The sequence below is a fragment of the Mesoplodon mirus genome (assembly GCF_964341445.2).
Source record: "Mesoplodon mirus genome assembly, chromosome: 20".
Taxonomy (NCBI): Eukaryota; Metazoa; Chordata; class Mammalia; order Artiodactyla; family Ziphiidae; genus Mesoplodon; species Mesoplodon mirus.
Genome location: NC_138996.1, coordinates 15,494,801 through 15,515,264, shown reverse-complemented (window position 1 = coordinate 15,515,264; position 20,464 = coordinate 15,494,801). Strand labels below are relative to the sequence as shown.

The 20,464-nt window shown below is 49.4% G+C and overlaps 1 protein-coding gene across 2 annotated transcripts; it reads right to left on the bottom strand.

Moving 5' to 3' along the window:
• Positions 1 to 3,026: 3,026 nt before the first annotated feature.
• Positions 3,027 to 19,136, bottom strand: RNF122 (ring finger protein 122). 2 transcript variants are annotated; one of them, XM_082608885.1, is made up of 6 exons: positions 18,659 to 19,136; positions 11,712 to 11,868; positions 6,504 to 6,549; positions 6,144 to 6,185; positions 4,413 to 4,492; positions 3,027 to 4,142 (listed from the first exon to the last, which is right to left on the bottom strand). In XM_082608885.1, exons 1-6 carry the CDS (start codon positions 18,681 to 18,683, stop codon positions 4,028 to 4,030), a joined length of 465 nt encoding a protein of 154 aa, XP_082465011.1. In that variant the 5' UTR covers positions 18,684 to 19,136; the 3' UTR covers positions 3,027 to 4,027. The 2 variants fall into 2 exon arrangements, with proteins under 2 accessions (XP_082465011.1, XP_082465010.1); XM_082608884.1 differs by having other exon boundaries at positions 4,413 to 4,495; positions 18,659 to 19,130.
• Positions 19,137 to 20,464: the final 1,328 nt, after the last annotated feature.

The window sequence follows — 20,464 nt, the reverse complement described above, 5'->3', positions numbered from 1 at the left end:
GGATGGAAGAATTGATGGGAGAAAGGGGGCATGGGAGGGCACAATTCTTCAACATCAGTTGTCCCATTCTCTCCAAGTCAGTGATTTTCAAATTCTGCTCTGAGTTCTCACCCCACTTTAATTAACCATGCTGTCAATGGTAGATCCACATAAGATTTCTTTAAAAGAAGCAACCCACTGCAGAGTTTTAAAAAATCTGTAATCGTGCATAATGGCAAGCACAAATCCTTTGAGTTACCTGGGTTTCCTGTCCTCCACGATGGCATCAGCCCAGGAACTAAAAGCACCTGCTACTTTGAGTATCTTCATAGTGAGCCGTCTGCTGCCAGAGCTATGTGGGGCATGGAAGCCCATGATGCTTAGATCTGCACGATCGGAGTTTATGCCTTGGTTCTGATGCTTATGTCTGTGTAATTATGAGTAAGCCATTTATTTGCTTTCCAACACTCTTTTCCTGATCCCAGACTCAGAGGGATATACATAGAAAGGAAAGCAAAATATATTTTGTGAAAGAACTTGGTAGGCAAGTGCTTATCTTTTGATTGATTCATGGTGTTTGCTTGCCATAGATAAGCTCATTGAAGTCAGAATCCTGGTCTGTATGATTATCACTCAGCTTCTTTCCGTTTTTTACCCTTTGAAACATGTCTAGAGTCAAATTTTTCAGTAACGGGAATAGTACTAAGCACAGTAGTTGCCCATGAATATTGTGTGCACGGATAAGATCATTGGCTTTGCTCCCAACTGGTGTGCAGGTTTTTTTTTTTTTTTTTTTTTTTTTTGCAGTACGCGGGCCTCTCACTGCTGTGGCCTCTCCCGTTGCGGAGCACAGGCTCCGGACGCGCAGGCTCCGCGGCATGTGGGATCTTCCCGGACCGGGGCACGAACCCGTGTTCCCTGCATCGGCAGACGGACTCTCAACCACTGCGCCACCAGGGAAGCCCTGATGTGCAGGTTTTAAAGAAACTTTAGGATTCTCACCCTGTCAAGTCCCAGGTTCCTTGCACTATGCAGAACTCTCTAACCCCCAAGCCTTCCACGCTCCCACTTCACATGAATTCTTTGCCCTCTCTGGCACCCACGGCAGTTAATCCTTGTGCCTTTTTCTCCATGTTACTCTCTCAAGCTCCAGCTCTTGTAATGTTTCCTTGTAGGCACCCCTGCTGTCACTTCCACGCCAGTCGAGCTAAGAGTCTCTACCGTATGAGCTTCTCACCCAAATTAGTGTGCTGATGCCCTTTCCCAAGGCAAGGGCTGTCCTGTCTTCCAGCACGTGGCACAGTGCCTGGCCCAGGCAGCAGATGCTCTAGAAACTCTGAACTGAGTAACAAGACCACATTGATGACTATAAAATTGGGACGTGCGACTATTTAACTTGTGATCAGCTATTGATCAAATGCCACCTGATCAGCCAAAAAATGCCCAGTGTTCCTGTCTCTGTGTGCTGTAACACCATTCTACCAAGCTGGGTTGAAGCCTCAAAGGTAACACAAGGCATTCTTACTATCGTTTTGACGTCAGGACAGTGCTATTCAAATTTGCAACACAGACATTCTGGTGCCAACATTTTACTCAGAATACACCAACACTGATGAGTTTTCCTTGAGATGAAGGGAAGTGGTGAGGGAGGAGCTGGAAAGGTTGAGGCCCACCTGGAGACCACCTGTTTCCCACCTCATTCCCGTGATGCATCCACCAGGAGGCCGCGGCAGGAGCTAGAGGGAGGGCTCTTTGTTTTGCCTGGGAAATGCATTGCATTCCCTGCACTGAAGCAAGCAGGCCCGCCTGGAGAGGAGGAACTGGTGCTCTCGGTGAAGAGATCCGACCCTGCAGGGTTGGCAGCAACGAGCAGGGGGTAGAGGCTGCGAGGAGCAGCAGTTACTTCTCAGCGTGTGAAGAGGTGGCAAGAGCAGGCGCACCGTGGGGCAAAGGACGCCACCAAGACAGGTAGCGACAACCTCACCAGGACTGTCAGACGCCCAAGTGGCATCTCGGGTCTGCCCTGCCATGAGCGCCAACTGTGCCGACAGGCTCCATGGCTCAACTGCAGGGCTGGGAGGGCATCAGACCTAACCTGTAGGTCTGGCTCCTCTGGAAGCATAGGCATCTCTGGTATGTCTGTGACCCACCACTACACTAGACTTTGCTCAAGACATGCCGGGAAGTGGAAGGTGTGTTCCCTAAGCAGCATAGTTGGGGAAACACGAGTTTGTGTTTTACTGCAGCATTGATTTTTTTTTTTTCTGTTAAAGACAAACAATAATGCATTCTGCTTCTGAGATATTGTCTCAAATGACTTTTTTAAAAAGAAAATAAATCTTGGAAGTATGAGGAAAAAAAAAAAGAGATGCTGGGATGACCATTGGCCCTGCCCTGTTCCACTGAGTGGGGGCCGACCACAGCCCAGCTGCTCCCTGCTTGTGATGGCCACGAAAATTGTTCCTGGCTCTCTCCATCCATTTTGGAAACCCACGATCAACTCAGCACCCCTTTAAGACGTTGACAGAGCACAGCTGGAGGGTATGGGTGCCAGATCTGAGTGCAGCTGGGAGCATAAAAAGTTAACAATACTTCTAGATGTAGTACACAGGGTAGGATGAGTCAGTGATTGTCAGCTAGTGGGTAAGAAAAAAAGTCTAATCAGAGAAAGAAATCAAGCCTCCATGGTAGCAATGTGGACCTTTCCTGTGTTAAGAGCTCAGTGGCTTGAATTACAAGGAGAATTCTATGAATGACAAGTCTTGGTAGCTGGAATGCTGTGGTGCCATACATCAGCTTTCTTTAAAAATATTCTAGAAATCATGTGAATGAGCCTGGCTCAGTCAGGTCTTCAAGCATATTGATGTGAGTCCTAACCTATGCTGAACAGGTAATAATTAATACGAATTCTTCTTGTCAAGGATCAGGAAACTTTGTGCACATGTATGTCTGCTCTGAGCATGGGCAAGTGAGAAGACACAGTTCAAGAACCTTGTTCCCTCTGTTGGCAGAAAAGGGCCAACAGACACAAGCCACAACCACAGGCAAAAGGTTAGAGAAACTTGTTATTAAATTTAATTTGCTTTAAATACATACCTTTTTCCCACCCTCACCCACTTGGGGGAGGAACAGAAAACCCCTACCCCTCCCATTTGGGGGATTCCATGTATAAAGCCTGAGATGGTAAGGATGAAGTATAAAAATACTATTTACAAAGGGGAAGAGGGTGTCCACCACAACCTTAAGATCCAGACACCCCCATCCCCAGGCCCCCTTTTTGCTCCTTTAGAAAAAACCCCTGGGAATCCATTTGGGTGTAGACCAAGCCCTTCTTCTGGGGCAGTGGATACTCAAACCCCAACACGGAATAGGAAGCTCTGAGATCAACCGAGGAACAGGGAACGGATAGCACCTCAGATCTAGGTGGGGCCGGGGGCTGCCCTCCACCCCTCTGTAGTCAGCAGGCCGGCCGGCCAGCCTTTGTTTCCGTAGGTCCCATGTAAACATTGACATTTCTTCTGTGCATCCCTGCTCTTCCCCATTTCCTACAGAGCCTCCCTCGCTTCCACTGGAGGCACTTGGCTCCTCCATCTTTCCTTCCTTCCCTTCTAACCTTCCTCTGGAAGGAGTGGGGAGGGGGCGGGGAGGTCACAGGTGAGGCACAGCCCATCTCATCCCTTCTTCTAGGTCAGGGCAGCTTGTCCTCCTCAGGGGAACCCTCAAGGGGGTGTGCTCCAAGTTCTTGGCCAAATAGGAATGGATTTCTTTTCCCAGAGCAGGGACAAGGCAGGCAGATAGTCCAGTACCAGGATACAGTGGTCCTGATGGGCAAGACCATCAGAACTGAGTAGCAGGGAAGCAGGCTTCAGGAAGCAGAGAGGTGGGCAAGTCTAGTCTCACCCTGAGGCTGGAAGACCAGCCCGGCACCCCCGTCCCTCCAGGTGAGCATGCCCATCACCACCCAACAGTCTTGTTCACTGCGGCTTCGCGGAAGGACCAGGCACCCGTGAGGCTAGGTCTTCTCCAGGCCTTGGTATGGAGGCAGCGCTCACACCAGCTCATCCAATAGGATCCCGATGCTCTGGGTGGCCTCTGAGGGACCAGCAATGGGCTTGTTACACATGGGGCAGACACAGCGCACTTCCAGCCACTTCACCAGACACCTGTGGGCAAGAGACAACCCGTTTTTCCCTAAGAAGATACCAATCTGCTCCACCTGTCTTTTCATGGAGCCCAGCTGCTTCTCAGGACAAGAACCTCTCTATCCTCACCCCAGTCTAACCCCTCTGGCTTGCTTGGTGTCCAGACAGGATGAAGGGCATATCGGCAAAGGGTAGATGGGAGGGGTCGGGATTGGAGGCTCTGGAAGATGCTCCCTGCTTATTTCTTTCAAAGCCACCCTGGGGACCCACATCCCCACGGTGGACACTTACTTGCGGTGAAAGGCGTGTTGGCATGAGAGCACACCCAGCTCATCCTTCCCCTTGAAGTCTTCCAGACAGACTGCACAGGTCTGCTGTGGGAAGAAAGGGGCCACGTGAGAGGAGATGGGGGAGAGCCTCACTCCTCCAGCCTGAACACCCAGCACTTCACCCTCACCCAAGAGAGAACTCACCCTGACAGGGCGGTAGCCAGGAACCACAGGGGACTGCTTTAGATTTAAGTCGACCCGAATAAGATGAAATTCAACATTTAGATCCTCAGTCACACTAGCCACATTGCAAGTGCTCAACAGCTGAGAAGTGGCAAGTGGTCCCCACACCGGATGGTCAGATAGAGAGCATTTTCTACCCTCAGATTTCCACTGGGCAGTGCTGTTATAGAGGAATCTTTTTTTTTTTAACTGAAGTATAGTTGAATTACAATGTTGTGTTAATTTCTGCTGTACAGCAAAGTGACTCAGTTATACATATGTTTTTTCATATTCTTTTCCATTATGGTTTATTATAGGATATTGAATAGTTCCCTGTGCTATACAGTAGGACCTTGTTGTTTATCCATTCTATATATCATAGTTTGCACCTGCTAATCCCAAACTCCCAATCCATCCCTCCCCCCCGCTTCCCCTTGGCAAGCACAGGTCTGTTCTTTATGTCTGTGAATCTGTTTCTGTTTTGTAGATAGGTTCATTTGTGTCATATTTTAGATTCCACATATAAGTGATATCACATGGTGTTTCTCTTTCTGACTTACCTCATTTAGGAGGATAATCTCTAGGTCCACCCACATTGCTGTAAAGAGCATTATTTCATTCTTTTTTATGGCTGAGTAGTTATGATTTTTAAGCCTTTCTAGCCTAGGACCTTTGGTGAGGGGGCACTTATCAATAACTAAAGGAGGGGGGGTCTGGTGTACGGTTTACATTCTTTAAGTCCAGCTTTACATCCCAATATATTATAACCCCTCAATCCCAGCTGAATTACTCTTCTGGAGGAGAGCTAAAGAAACATGGGAACTTGTGGACATCATGACAGTGGACCCCAAAAAGAGGGATGAAATGAGGCCATGTCCAGGTAGAGTCGTGTGTAGTGAGACCTGTGGATCCCCCCCACTCAGACAACCACACACACGCTCTCTGCAGGAGTGTCCATGGTTATGAAGGAAGTCTTGGGAAATGAGTTAGGGGACCCCAAAGGCATAGGTGGGAAAGGAAGAGGAAATGGTGTAGTCCTCAACGAGTCAAGAGTTGAGGGGCCCCAGGGAGTGGGTGTGATGCGGGAGGGGAGGGGAATGGAGGGAAACAGGGAAGAACCTCAGGGCTGGACACACGCATCAGATCCACAGTCACTAGGACAGAGCATACACAAAGGTGACCTCTTTCAGACCAAGACCTGGGGTCTGAGCAGGGGAAAGTTACTGAAATCTGGCATGGAGTGGTCTTACCATCTTCCCCATTAGGATTATGCCTAGTGGGCTTCCTGGGGCCATGGGTCACACCATGTATCCAAACCCTTTTGTGATCCTTTTGTTTTCTGCCTGCGCTGGTTCAGTTCCAGACATTACGGATTCTGCATATTGATCACCTCCTGGGATTGAGTTTTATTTGGCCCAAGGAAATAGGAAGGCAGGGACTAAAAAGTTTCCTGAAAAGGTCAGGCTGAGATTGCTGGAGAAGGTCTGCCTTACCCGCTGGGCACTCCCGCGACCTGTCCCAATGCACTCACCCCATATAACTGTAACTTCTTGGCATCACCTTTTAGCACCACCTGGGGAAAAAAGTGGAGGCCTGGTATCAGGAGCAACCAAACACAGGGGCCAGGTGGTATCAGCCGCCAAGGAAGGGAGTGAGTCTTTGGCCCCCCACAGGAGTGCCCCCGTGACCCTCCCGTGAAGGAGGAGGGCTTTGGGCCCTCCCTGGGCCCAGCCAGACTTGAGGACGGGGAAAGAAGTTAGCCTCAGAGGGGGCCGGAGGTGAGGCCAAGGAGGAGGCCAGGCCAGCTTAAACCTGCTCTCTCCCCACACCCCCTCCCCAAGCAGGGCTAATAGTGGATGAAGTCTCGGGGCAACATGTAGACTTTATTTACCTCTTTATACCCGTATCGTTCGCTCTGTGCCTGGTTCCGGAGTTTGCTGGGGAAGCAAGAAAGAGGGGAGAGAAGAGGTCATTATGTCTTTGCACAAACAGCCATTCAGAGCAGGAGAGGCCGGCCGGCTGCTTGGGGCGTCCTTCTGGGGGTGGGGAGGTGTGCTTCCCATAGACACATGGAGTAGGCACGGGACCCTCTGCAGGTCACCAGAGTGGGTTAAGGACTCAAGACTCTTACTCAGGTTCAACTGCCTCAAAACCCACTGCCAGCTCCCCCAGATTGGGGGCGTCTCTGCAGAGTACCCTAATCCCGAGCTGGCCAAAAAGTTCGTTCGGGGCTTTCGGAAAACCCGAACGAACTTTTGGGCCAACCCATAGTTCATTCACCCTCCCTATTGTCTCTGGTAGGTCACTTCCTTCAGGCTCCCCAAATATACAGATCGACCATCTGCTTGTTGACTGTACAGAAGTCAGATTTTTTTTTTTTTTTTTTGGCCATGCCACGCAGCTTGCAGGATCTCAGTTCCCTGATCAGGGATTGAACCCACGTCCTCGGCAGTGAAAGCACGGCGTCCTAATCACTGGACCATGAGGGAATTCTCAGAAGTTAGATATTCTTAAGAGGGGACATTTCCACCAAGCCAGGGCAGCAGGATAAAGTCTGCTGAGCCTGGGGAATTTTCCACTCAGAGAACACAAGTATTCTGGAACCAGAGCACACGCCTGTCCCACTTCACAGCGCCAGGCCAACACAGGCAGTCCCTTCTTTGTTTTCCTCTTTTTGTTTCAAGCTGGTGGCCCGTATACAACTGGACCCTCAATGGCCAAAACACAATGGCCAGAACATGCCGTTACTAATGGCAGGAACATAATTGTGCTGGAGGATTTGCTACGCCTGACGTCTGCACCAATTCCAAACAACTTCCAGAGGGAGAGACGTCCCTTTTTGCAGATGAGGAACACGGCGTCCAAAGAAGTTAAGTAACTTGCCTAAATGCCAGAGCTGGCTGGCAGCAGAGTCTGGATTTGAATCAAAGTTGATCTGATGACAGAGGCCAAGCTCTTCAACACACACTGTGGCCTGCTTCACCAATTAGGTGGCACATACCACGGTCCTGAGAATATGAGATGGTTTTGGGAAACGCCCTTTCATCAACAAGCCTCCGACTCTGAATGGCTTACCATGCAGATGGCTGGGACCATGATCACACATGGATCATAATTATTATTTTTTTTGTTTTATTTTCAGTGAGGGAAACCTTCTGAATCATGCAGGGAGCTCTATGTCCTCCTGTACTTGGGAACTAGATGGGGCTTTCTCTCCCACGGATCATTTCTACCAAAGAGCTGCGTTATTGGAAGGAAACATCAGAAAACCACCAGGTTAGGCAAGATAGGGGTAGCAAACCACGGCCTCCTGAGAGCCAAATCCAGCGGACTGCTTGTTTCATAGGGCCTAGAAGCTAAGAACGGTACTTATTCTTAAATGGCTGAAAGCAGGAATCAAAAGCATATTTCATGCCATGTTAAACTTATATGAAACTCAAGTTCAATGCCTATAAAATTTTACTGGGGCAGAGCCACGTTATATTGGGTTGGCCCAAAAGTTCATCCAGGGGTTTCCACAACATCTTATGGAAAAACCCGAACGATCTTTTCTTGGCCAACCCAATAGCTTATGTACCGTCTATGGCTGCTTCTGCACAGTAGGGCTGGGTGGTTCAGACAGAGATCATATGACCTGCAAAACCTATAAGATCTGGCCTTTTGCAGAAAAAGATTGCTGGCCTGAGTTAGAGGAAGAGAATCTCCATTCGCAAGCCTCCGTCAAAGGGAGCGAGGCAAGATGCCCCAAGAGCAACACCGAGATGCTGCAACCAGAGTGGAGGGGGTTGCAGAAGGTCTGGAAGAGCCGTGCCTGATGCACAGCCAGGGCACAGATTAAGATCGGGCTGCCGCCACCTCCATGGCTCCTAATAGGAGGTCAGGGGACAGGTGGGGCAGGTGTCCCCCTGCCTTGGTCTGAGGGTGGCGTCGGACAGTTTCTGGTCATTGGAGGGTTGGGCTGAGGGCCTAACCAGGGCTTGCACTGTTCCACCCTTACCTTTGTACTACTTTCATATATACACTGTGTCCCCGCTTCCAAACGAGAGGGGCGGGGAAGGATGTACCCAAAGCTTAAAGGATCAAGTGCGACCTGCCTGATACTGGGTTAATCTGGGGAAGAAAGAAAGTGATCTCATCGCCGGGGTGCTCACAGCCGCCTTCTGAGGGAGACGCTGTTGCTCTGTTAGCAGGTATGTACAGAGTAAATAAGGAAGTGCTGAGGAGTCTGCTTCCTGACTCAGAACAAGGGGTTGTCCATCTCTTAAGCCTCGCCTGCCTCGCCTGCAACATGGCTACACTTACAGAGTACGTGCAGGGCCTTTCTGCGTGCTGTGTCGTAGGGTACCTGGAGTGCCCTCCTCCTCCACCCTCGGCCCTTCCATCTGCCTGGCTCCCTTTAATGGTCTCACCTGAGGATCCTCCAAAGGCCTGACTCTTAGAGCAGTCAAGGCTTCAGAGCCACATTCTATATTCACTCTGCATGTAGATTTCCATATCAGGAAGGTATAGCTTGTGATGAAATGGGGCCAAAAGGGTTGCAAGGGAAACAAAGCAAAAAGCAGAGATCCTGGGCCATCCCAGCAGGGGACGGAGTGCCAACAACTCTGGACAGGTGGCCTTCTCAGCTGTTGGGTGAGCAAAGCAACTAAAAATACCCTGAATTCAATGAGACCATTTCTAGCCGCTGCCAGTGGGCTCTCCCCAGCTTTTCCCTTTTGCAACAAACAATGCAGCCAGGTCCTGAAAATAATGGTTCCTTTCCTGCCCAGTTGTACTTCACGGGCCCCTCCATCCTGTGTAGAGCAGAGATCAGCTCCTGCGGTCGGGGGGTGGGAGTCAGGGAGACAGAGATGGGGGGAGCAAAGGCTGGCCTTGGCCGATGAGCTCACCAGGTCAGGAGGGGGGTCACGGGCCTATTTTGGCTGAGGAGGAAACCGAGAAGCAGGGAGAGGAAGTGGCTTCTGTGCTTGTGTGTCTTTCTATTTATAGACACTCCCAGGCTGCCACATGCCAGCAAGCCAGGGTCAAACTGGCTTCGGGCAGGCTGCAGGACAGAGGGCAGGGTGGCAAAGGGGCAGATTACTGCAGGAGGAACAGGTGGCGCCGAGCAGCCCTGCAGTGGGGAAAGCTTCTGGTATCATGTGGTTGCAGCTCTGTTCTTTAACTCCAGCCAAACAAAAAATAAATCAGCCATACCCAGAGCTCCCAGCCCGTCCTTCTGCAGGACCACAATCTCTAGCTGCAAGGGGGTGGCCATGGATGCCACAGCTGTTCCCACTCAAGGAAGAGGAATCGGAGAAGACCAACATCTAGAATCTGAAAGACTCTCCCTAATCGTCATCAGACTAGCCCACCTCTCCATCTTCCTGGATATAGGACCTTCGGCAGATCTTTTACTGTCTGAGCATGCATTTCCTCATTTATGAAGCAGAAGCAGGCCGATACCGAAACTGGAGGCAAGTTCTGAGGACTAAGTAAGCTAAATGTTTTACAAAATGCTGACCATGATGCCTGGCCCACAGAAGGTACCTGGTAAAGAGCAGCTAAAACCCTAAGATCACACCTATTAGTGGCAGCGTCAGGAAATGAAGCCCGGTCACCCACATACTGGCTCAGAGTGATTTTGTAGATTTTCTTCTCTTGACCACGTTTGCAGCCTGGCATGGGTGTGCCTCTGTGTGTGTGTGTGCAGGGGCCACACAGAGTTGGTTTTACAGCCTCCTGCCAGCGTCACACAAAAATCTTTGCTATGTCTCCATCTTCCGTCTCTGGGGAGTTGCAGAAATTGCTTCATACGGGGAGAGCGCAGTGGTTGGTGGTCAGGAAGACGAAAGGGTTTGCAGAAGAAAACTTAGGCTTGGGGGAAGGGGAGGGGTGGTGAGATATGGGAAACCTACCCTCACTTACTAATTAGATGCAAATTTTAGACTTTACCTCTTCTGCAAAGACTTGTAAGTGGAAAATTCCAGTGCTGGGGACTTTTTAAAGTCCTGAGAAAGAAGGAGCCCGAGCTAGTGGATGGCGAGCACAAGAGAGCAGGGCCCACGGGCACCTCCCCTTCTTAAGAGGGAGCTCCTCCAGCCCTAAGAATCCGGACAAGTATCTACTTTCCCTCTAGCCTCCTGCCAGGTGAAGCACTCAAACCCACTGGGACGTCTCAGTGGGGAACAGGAACTCCTTCTTCCTTCATCTTAATTGAATCTTCTTAGGTGATTTGATCAGACACCAGCCTAGACCCCAGCTGACATCCGTCTACCCAGGCGTTGGGTGATCACGTGTTTGTGTATGGGGGGTTGTGTGGCTTGGTTATCACAATGGCTCTCAGGACCATTAGCACATTCTAATGGTCAGGGGTGTCCAGTGTTCCCCAAAGCACAAGACAGTCCCATACAATGAGGAATTGTTAATACCAATAGGGCACCCTAGTCAGAAACACTACTGTATTTTCCACTCTGAATACCAGGCATGCCCCACATTTTTTTTTTTTCCTGCCCCACATTTTTGATAGAAAACAGTCACCAGTTCCCTTGTCTGCAAGTGAAGAAAACAGTTCCCGGAGCTTGGCTAGCACTGCCACGCTCAAGAAGTGATGGTTTCCAGTTTTTTCTCTCTCAAACATAAGAGCTTACAAGGCAGAACCAATAAGCAGCTCTGCAGACACCAGCTTGCTAATATTAGCATCTGGAGGGATGGCAGCAGGATTTCCCAGGAGGGCGGAGGATCATGACGTTGGTGTAATGATGCCCCCCATCCCTGGCCATCCAGAGAGTGTGAATGGGCGGAGAGAGACAGCTAGGGACCACTGATGACATTACTTGGACAGTCATTCTAGGCAACCCGAGAATAACTGGCCAAAGGGTGGGAATGCAGCCTGGCCCATGCTGACCTTATAGGCTCCCCAACAACTTGACAGGCTGATGTAAATAGAAACACCAGGCCTCAGGGGCCCAGCCAAGGGCAGGACTAAGTCCTGTCCTCAAAGCAGCGGCCCCGGCTGGAGGCTGGTGACTCTGTGACTGGAGCCTCCCTCAGCTCACCCTACCCATGGCCGCCGCCTCCTGGACTCCCCCAACCCCAGGTCAGCCAGCAAGCCACCCACCTGATAAAATAGCAGCAGAAGATGAGGCTGAGCATGAAGACGAAGATGCCTGTGCCGAAGATGACCATGTAGATGTTGAGGGGAAGGTCCTGGAAACTGATGGGTGGCATCGAGCAGGACTTGTTGGTGCTCACCAGTCCCAGGCCGCAGAAACACCCTGCAAAGAACCGGGAGGGAAAGTATTACAATAGTGGGAAATTTACCATTGGGGCCACTCTGTGTGAGCAAGGATGCAGGGAGAAATGGCAAACCTCTCTGACTCGGGGGCTTACTTATTTATTTATTTTCTTTTTAAATTGGAGTATAGTTGATTTACAATGTTGTGTTAGTTGCTGGTGTACAGCAAAGTGATTCAGTTATACATATACATAGATATATTCTTTTTCATATTCTTGTCTGTGATGGTTTATTACAGAATATTGAATATAGTTCCCTGTGCTATACAGTAGGTGCTTGTTGTTTATTATTTTATATACAGTAGTTTGTATCTGTTAATCCCAAACTCCTAATTTACCCTTCCCTGATTGCGTTTCCCCTTTGGTAACCATAAGTTTGTTTTCTATGTCTGTGAGTCTGTTTCTGTTTTGTAAATAAGTTCACTTGTATCATAGTTTAGATTCCACATACAGGTGATATCATATGATATTTGTCTTTCTCTGACTTACTTCACTTAGTATGATAATCTCTAGGTCCATCCATGTTGCTGAAAATAGTGTTATTTCATTCTTTTTTATGGCTGAGTAATATCCACTATGTATATATATATACCACATCTTCTTGATATCCATTCATCTGTGGATGGACACTTGGGTTGCTTCCATGCCTTGGCTATTGTAAGTACTGCTGCTATGAACATTAGGGTGCATGTATCTTTTCGAATTAGAGTTTTCTCCAGATATATGTCCAGGAGTGGGATTGCTGGATCATATGGCTATTTTTAGTTTTTTAAGGAACCTCCATACTGTTTTCCGTAGTGGCTGCACCAATTTACATTCCAGGGGCTTATATCTGTACCCTAGTTCCAACACTTACTAGCTACATGATCTTGGGTAAATTATTTAACCAATCTACGAAATGGGATCCTACACACAGTACTTAAACCAGCATCCCCATCTAGCGGATCAAGGATTCAGGCAATGGGCGGAAAATGGAAAACTCACTTCCATCAGGGAGAAGCCTATACAGTGCAGTAGCAGAATGAAGAGCCTTAGATGAGGAAAGGTACACTTGGGCTCCAATCCTACCTCTCCCTAGCTATGTGACCTTTAGGAAATTACCTCGCTAAGCTCCACTTTGTCACAGGAAAACAAGCAATGTGCAGAGAAGACCGAAAACGATGGTGTAAGAAATACGCTTTGTAAATTGCAAAGTGCAGTTGCAAAGGTCATTTGTCATTATTAAGCTACCTGCTCCAGAAGCCAAACTGCACCAGGACCAGAATAGAAATTGCTCACTCTGAGGCTGGGCCAGCATTCCAGAAAGGGGCGGGGGGTGAGGGCAGGGAGCTACAGCTAACTTTTACTGGCCACCTTCCCCCTTTCTACTCAAAGCCTTGCCGTGCAGTCCCCTAATGGCAGTGGCATCCCCAGAGCTCATCAGAAATGCAGACTCTCGGGCCCACCCCCACTGAAAGGAATCAGAATCTATTACAGTTTAACAAGGTCCCTTCAGCTTGGGTAGCACCGGTGGCCACTGGATGCTTCCCTTTCTCACATGACTCAGGGGTAAATTCTGATTGGTCCAAAGGTGGTAATCACCTTGCCCTTGCCAGGGGTTTGGTTTTGGGGTAGGTATGTGACAGAGTTCTGGCTGAAGAATCAAAGAGCAGATCTGTTGGAAAAGACAAGATTTTCTTTTTTGGGGGGGGTGTCACATCTCCCCAAAACACCTGGAAGGGTGGCAGCCAAGTTATAGCTGGAAAGAGAGAAGTTCAATATCAAGCTGGTGGCAGAGAGGACAAGGAAAGAAGAAAGATGTTGTCAGTTGAGCTGCTGGATTAAGCAATCCTAGAGCCACTATCTTGGGACTACTGGTCCTGAGAATTAGTAAATTTTCTATCATGTTTATAAAGAAAAAAAAAAGATAGGATTTAACCACAAGCCAGTTGAGTGTTTTTTCCTGTTTGCAGGCAAAAATATCAATGATCTGAAAGGTAAGCCTGAAACTCTTGGATTTCAGAAAGTGCTGGGACAAGAAGGCTAGACTTTACCATACACCTGCTATCACCCAAGCACATTCTCAAGCTATAACTTAGCCTTTGTAATAAGGCCACTGTGAAATGTTACTCCCCACGCCGCCATGGGGAAAAAAGACTCAATCATCATTAAACAATGTGTCTACAGTCAAACAGCTAAGAAGGCCTGGCTTTAAAGCCCTCTGGGGAATTCCCTGGTGGTTCAGTGGTTAGGACTCCATGCTTTCACTGCCGAGGGCACGGGTTCCATACCTGGTCAAGGAACTGAGATCCTGCAAGGTGTGCGGGGGTGGGTGAACCTCTCTAGACTCAAGCCCTCAATGTGGGTTTTAAGTACTTTCCTGACATCCTGGTTAGGAGCCAGATCACCATTAATACACTTTGGAATCCTACACCATAATTAGTGAAGCAACCCCACCTCAGCAGAAGACTGGCTTGAAAGACTGGAGTCATCTTTGACCTCATACATCTCAGCCCTCTTCATCCCCGAGATCAATCTAGTGATCGATATAATGAACCTCCCTCCAAACCTCTTTCAGATTGTGTGCCAACTGTACTGCCAAGTCTCTATTCCAGACAGACTTGGAGCCCAATTCTACCCCAAGTGCCTATTAATTGATGTCTAGTCCCTCCTCTAATTTAGCCCACATGTCTGACATTTCCTTCCACTTGGTTTCTAGCATGTATTTCCCAAACTCATGACTGGCTTCAAGTCCTCCTAAACACGTGTGCGTTGGGTCCCCTCTTTACCTCCCCGACTCAGTATCCTCCTGCATCACCCCATCTCTAATTCTTGCCCATCTGTCTTCACCTGCCTCCACACCTTTGTTCATGAAGCTTTCTCTGCCTGAAATTCCCTCTCCTTCTCCAAAGTCCCCCAAACCTGGTCTTTGTGATATTCCAGGGACTCCCCACCCCGAAATCTATAGTGCTCACAGCTTGTATCACGTGTTCCGGCTCTGGCACACTCCGTAACTGTCTTATGTTGCCCCACTGTTTCTAGAATCAACTTCATTTAACTCGAACAGGCATTAAGCAGTGATTACATGACAAGTACCACAACAGACACTGAAGATAAAAAAGCAAAGAAGAAAGACAAGATGATTTTATCGTCTAGGGAAGAAGACAGACACAAAGGTTTTCACCATACAAAGTGAGGCCCTAGTAGAGGTGTGATTATATACAATCCTGAGATCAGAGATGAGGAGTTCTAACAAGCCTGAGTGCTCCTAGGTCTGAGGACAGCGACGTGGACTTTTGTACATTCTCCAGCGCCTACCCTCATGTTTGGCTTGTTTTCAATAACGGGTTAACATAAATAACTCCTGATTTTTCTCATGACGATCTGGTCATCTTGGCAAAAGCTCCCACTTCAAGGAGACTGAAGTTTGGGAAAATTGCCCAGAAACTGCCCTCAGCTAACAGATGACCAGTCAACCAACAAGTACTACTGCTGGCTTGATTTATACACTGACCTAGACACTGTGGGGAAACAAAAAGTAAAAGTAGTTCTTATCCTGAAAAGACTTTTTGGTTAAGGTTGGAAAAAAATTAATTAGCTACTAAACTTTGTTCAGCCCTTGCTTCTGAGCCTCCAGCTTGGGTTAGAAAGTTTTCACCACTCCTTCACCCTCCACTTAAATATTTGATCTCTGTGGGCCAAAAGACATCAATTTTCCATGAAGACATCATGGTGGACTGGCCAGGGAGGGGCAGTTTTCTGCCTACTCTGGAAAGGGGCCTTTGGGCTTCTCTTCCATGGAACTCTGTCGTCAACGCCAAGAGGGCTTCTTCCCCACCAGGCACATCTCCCTAACCCTGTCTCATCACTTGTTGATGCTGTAAGAGGGTCTCACCCTCAACCTGCCTTTGCTCTCCACGCACCTTTTATGAGCTGGATCCTGGCATCTCTAGGGTCCCAAAGAACTTCACTGGGTTCCCTGTTCTGAGAACTTGCACAGCAATGGCCATAGCGAATGCAGAGGGTTTACATGTATTCACTCTGGAGGCACTCTGGCCTCAGCACTTTATCAGTTTATCCTTTTTTTTTTTTCTTTTTTTTTTTTTTTTGCAGTGCGCGGACCTCTCACTGCTGTGGCCTCTCCCGTTGCAGAGCACAGGCTCTGGACGCGCAGGCTCAGCGGCCACGGCTCACGGGCCCAGCTGCTCTGCGGTATGTGGAATCTTTCTGGACTGGGGCACGAACCCGTGTCCCCTGCGTCGGCAGGCTGACTCTCAACCACTGCGCCACCAGGGAGGCCCTATCAGTTTATCTTGACCATGTTATCTTGCTGAGAGAAGCTTCCCCTGGAGCTCCAGGACTGAGTCAGTGAGTTTGGGACTTTCTGTGATAAAGAAGTATGGGGGAGAAGAGCTTCATAGCTGAGAAGAGATGGTCCATTTGCTTGCATTCTGATTAAAAAGAAGTGAGAAAAGTATACCTTGGGCTAAAACCTGACAGTGGAGTCGTTTTTCCTCTAAACTTATAAGGACACAATACCAACCCCAGGAAAGAGGGGCTTTAGATATTTTTCACGAAGGTGTGGGGAGAAGGATTGCTTCTTCACTGGAGATCAGAACAGTCATCTCTCTGTCACTTTAAGAAGTGACAAGAGGGACTTCCCTGGTGGCACAGTGGTTAAGAATCCGCCTGCCAGTGCAGGGGACACAGGTTTGAGCCCTGGTCCGGGAGGATCCCACATGCCGCAGAGCAACTAAGCCCGTGCCCCACAACTACTGAGGCTGCGCTCTAGAGCCTGTGAGCCACAACTGCTGAGCCTGCGCTGTAGAGCCTGCGTGCTTAGAGCCCGTGCTCTACAACAAGAGAAGCCACCGCAATGAGAAGCCCGGGCACCGCAACTAGAGAAAGCCTGCACGCGGCAACGAAGAACCAATGCAGCCAAAAATAAATTAATTAATTAAAGAAAAAAACTATTAAAAAAAAAGAAATGACGAGAACAGGGAACTATATTCAGTATCCTGTGATAAACCGTAATGGCAAAGAATATAAAAAAAGAATGTCTATATGCGTCATAACTGAGTCACTTTGCTGTAGAGCAGAGATGGACACAGCATTGTAAATCAGCTACACTTCAGTAAACAAAAACAATTGAAAAAAAGAAGTGAAAAGAAACACAACACTGTAAATCAACTATACTTCAATAAAAATTAAATAAAAAGAAAAGAAGTGAAAAGATAAAGCAGCAAGTCCTCTGCTGGTCTAATCCCTCACAGGAAAGGGGGCTGCCCAGAAGAAAGGCTAGTGTTAGTGACAGCCACCTTGGTTCTTCTCCTGAAGTCTGTTCCATTGTTTCCCCCGACCTATGAAAGCCTTGACATCAGAATGTTTCATATCTGAGCAGCGGGCTGGAGTGACGTCAAGAGAAGGGCTGGCCGAGAAAGACCAGTGGATCTGGGAAACGCTTCTCCTTCCCAGCCAACAGGAATCTTTCCCAGATGCTGGGATGCACCGTCCCCCCTCACCCCACCCCCTCGTCCTCACTCAGGCAATGCTGCCTATCACACACACAGCTGGGTTCATTTTCAGGAAATTAGATCCTACCAGCAAGAGGAAGAGGGGGATGGGGGCCCCCTTATACACATGCTGCCCAAACCCTGCCTTAACACAAAAGCCTCTTGAAATAATTAATGCAAGATCTGGCAAGAGTCTGCTCTCAGGAATGGATTTTTCCCCCCCTAACTAGCCAGCCTACCCTACTGAGAGATAAGGCCAGCTGCTTTGGTCCCCCCGGTCCCCTTCCCCCTTTCACCAGAAGTGCCTCCGCCGCGCTCCCCCCTTTCACCAAAAACTCTCCAAGCTTTAGAACAACGCAGTCAAGATCCTAGGGCCACTGGAAGGTATTAGGAGCCAAAGTTTTGAACTGACCCGCCCAGAAGAGCCCTCTCTTCAGGTAGCCTTGGCGAGGAACCCGACCCAAGCCCAACCTCTGTGCATCACCTGAACCGCTAAAAGCCTCAGGTGGGATGAATTTAGCATCACCCAGGCCGGGGTGGGAGGGGTGGGAGGGGTGATCGGGTCTGGAGGCGCGGCCACCGCCGAGGCACAGAAGCTAGTACCGTGGTCTGGCCTTGGGGGCCCGTGAGCATAGCCCTCCAGGCAAGCCCTGCTCTCAAGGGTAGCGGGGCGCCGAAAACTCTGCAAGGCTTTATCAATCCAATAAAGCCACGCTCATTAGTCCGACGTCTTCCACCGTAACAAAGCCCCCTCCGCCGCCGGTGCGAAGCCAACAAAGGCGCAGAGGAAGCCGCCCCGGCGCACCGCCCCGCACGCCGCACTGTATACATATTTAAAATAGCCTGAAAAGTTTCAGGCCAGGAACTTGAGCTCCCTCTAGGAGATCCGAGCCCGAGCGCGGATTTAATGCTCCTCCGACAACCACAACAAAGAGCAGAGTTTGAGCGCACAAAGGCAAGGGAAGGGGGTAGGAGTGCGAAGCCGCCACACAAAGGCCGGGAACCCCTCGGCTCCCACGCCCCCCCCCCCGCCCCGCCCGCCCGCCGCCCGCTCAAGAGATCCTTCCCAGCCCTGGAGTTAAACCTGAATTCCGCCCCCACCCCCAAATTCCGCGGTGTGCAGAGCAGAGTCGGGCGCCAGGATGCCTCCCCGCCGATCCCGTTTCAGGAAAAACTTGGCTCGAGAGGGAGAACGAGCCCTCGGATCTGAAGCCTGGCGCCCCGCTCTCCGCGTCTCCGGCCCGCTCCGCGCCCCTCGCCCTCCCGGCCAGGGACTCACCGTTACACCACTGGAATGGGTGCATCAATGAACTCTCGGCTGGCTTCCTCGGGCGAACGAACGCAGGCGGCGGGTCTGGCACGCGGGGTGGGCGCGCAGGCTGGCGGGGTCGCAGGAGGGGCGGATGCGGTGCGCGGCAGCCGCCTTCCACTGCAAGTCGAACTCCCTCCGCAGCGGGGGGCTTCGGCGAGGTGGGTTTTAGAGCAACAAAGAGGAAAGAAGAGAAAACAAACAGAAGGGCCCCCGGATCAAAGCACCGCGGAGGAAAAGCAGGAAGGGCCCCGGGGCTGGTGGGGGGCGGGGAGCTGCGGGGCGCCGCAGGGCCGGGTGGAGGCGCCCGCTGGGCAGAGGAGGGAAAAGCCTTATCCTGAGGCGCGATCCAGTTGCCTGGGCGCAGAGGGTAGAAGCCAGGGACTTCGAAACTGACACGGTGCTCGCACGCCCCCCTCCCTTATACTCCCCCAGCCACTGCCCCGGGAAACTCCGCCCCCTTGCCGTCACCCGCCCTCTGGCCAATGGGAGCCTTCCTCTGGTCCCCGGGCATTATTTGCAGGTCTGTCCGGATCGGAGGGTGGGGAGCATCTTTGCTCCTCGGGCGCTTCCCCCCTTCACCTTCCCAGTCCTGGGATACTTGAGTCGAGAAAGAAGCGCGCGGCGCGGTGGGATGGCTGGAGCAGCCAGGGCCAGCCTCCCCCGCTAGGAAAGCGGAGGAAACGGAACAATTAGTGCCACATTGTTTTCTGCCTCCAGATCTGTTACTGTTTAGCATTTCTATAGCTCTTTGAGAAGCCAGCTCCGGGGAGTGGTTACATTTCTGCCCAGAGGGCAAGAACTTGGTCCTAGGTGGCGGCTCGCACGTTCCTTTGCTCGCTTCCAAAGAGGGAACTTTGCAGCAACAAGGTTGGACCAAGAGATTATCATGCTAAGTAAAGTAAGTCAGATAGAGAAAGACAAATATCGTATGATAAACCTTATATGTGGAATCTAAAAATAACTGTACAAATGAACTTATTTACAAAACAGAAATAGACTCACAGACAGAAAACAAAGTTATGGTTGGTTACCAAAGGGGAGAGGGAGGGATAAATTAAAAGTTTGGAATTAACAGATACACACTACTATAGATAAACAACAAGGACCTACTGTACAGCACGGGGAACTATATTCAACATCTTGTAATAACCTATAATGGAAAAGAATCTGAAAATGAATATCTGAATCACTTTGCTGTACACCTGAAAGTAACAACATTGTAAATCAACTACACTTCAATAAAATAAGTAAATAAATTAATAATAAAATGAAATAAATAAAATTGCTAAACAGAATTCCATTGTATGACTATAACAAAACTTCTTTGTTCACCAGTTGTTGGATATTTGAGTTATTTCCAGTTTTATTAAAAATAAAGGTTTTCAGAACAAAACAAACAAACAAAAAAGAGGGAACTGAAGCCAGGATTTGAAGCAGATGAATTAGGAAGGTGAGATCTGGAAAGTGCTTTAGCTGTCTTCTTATTTTTGGAGAGCCGTCACCCCACCACCCACCCCCAGTTTTATAAACAAGGACCTAAGGCCTGAAGCTTAAGCTTAAGGTAGACTTATCAGGGCTCTAAGCTCCCGAGCAGCAGAATCAAACCCAGACATCCACACTGGCAATACCATAAGGGCAGCATCTTCAGCATCTAGCACCACACAGGTGTTGAAGAAATAGTAGTTGGAAGAAAGGCTGAATCGCTTAATTTCCTGTCCAATGTGATGATTTCTTTTACCTGACATTGCATTGTTTCTTTCTGTCTCTCTTTCT

Excerpts from the sequence above, each read along its gene's own strand:
- RNF122 (XM_082608884.1), bottom strand. The coding sequence starts at position 18,683 with ATGCACCCATTCCAGTGGTGTAACG. Across the intron at positions 6,186-6,503 it reads AACGATACGGGTATAAAGAG|GTGGTGCTAAAAGGTGATGC; the intron begins GTAAATAAAGTC and ends TTTTTTCCCCAG. Across the intron at positions 4,496-6,143 it reads AGAAGTTACAGTTATATGGG|CAGACCTGTGCAGTCTGTCT; the intron begins GTGAGTGCATTG and ends TTCTTCCCACAG.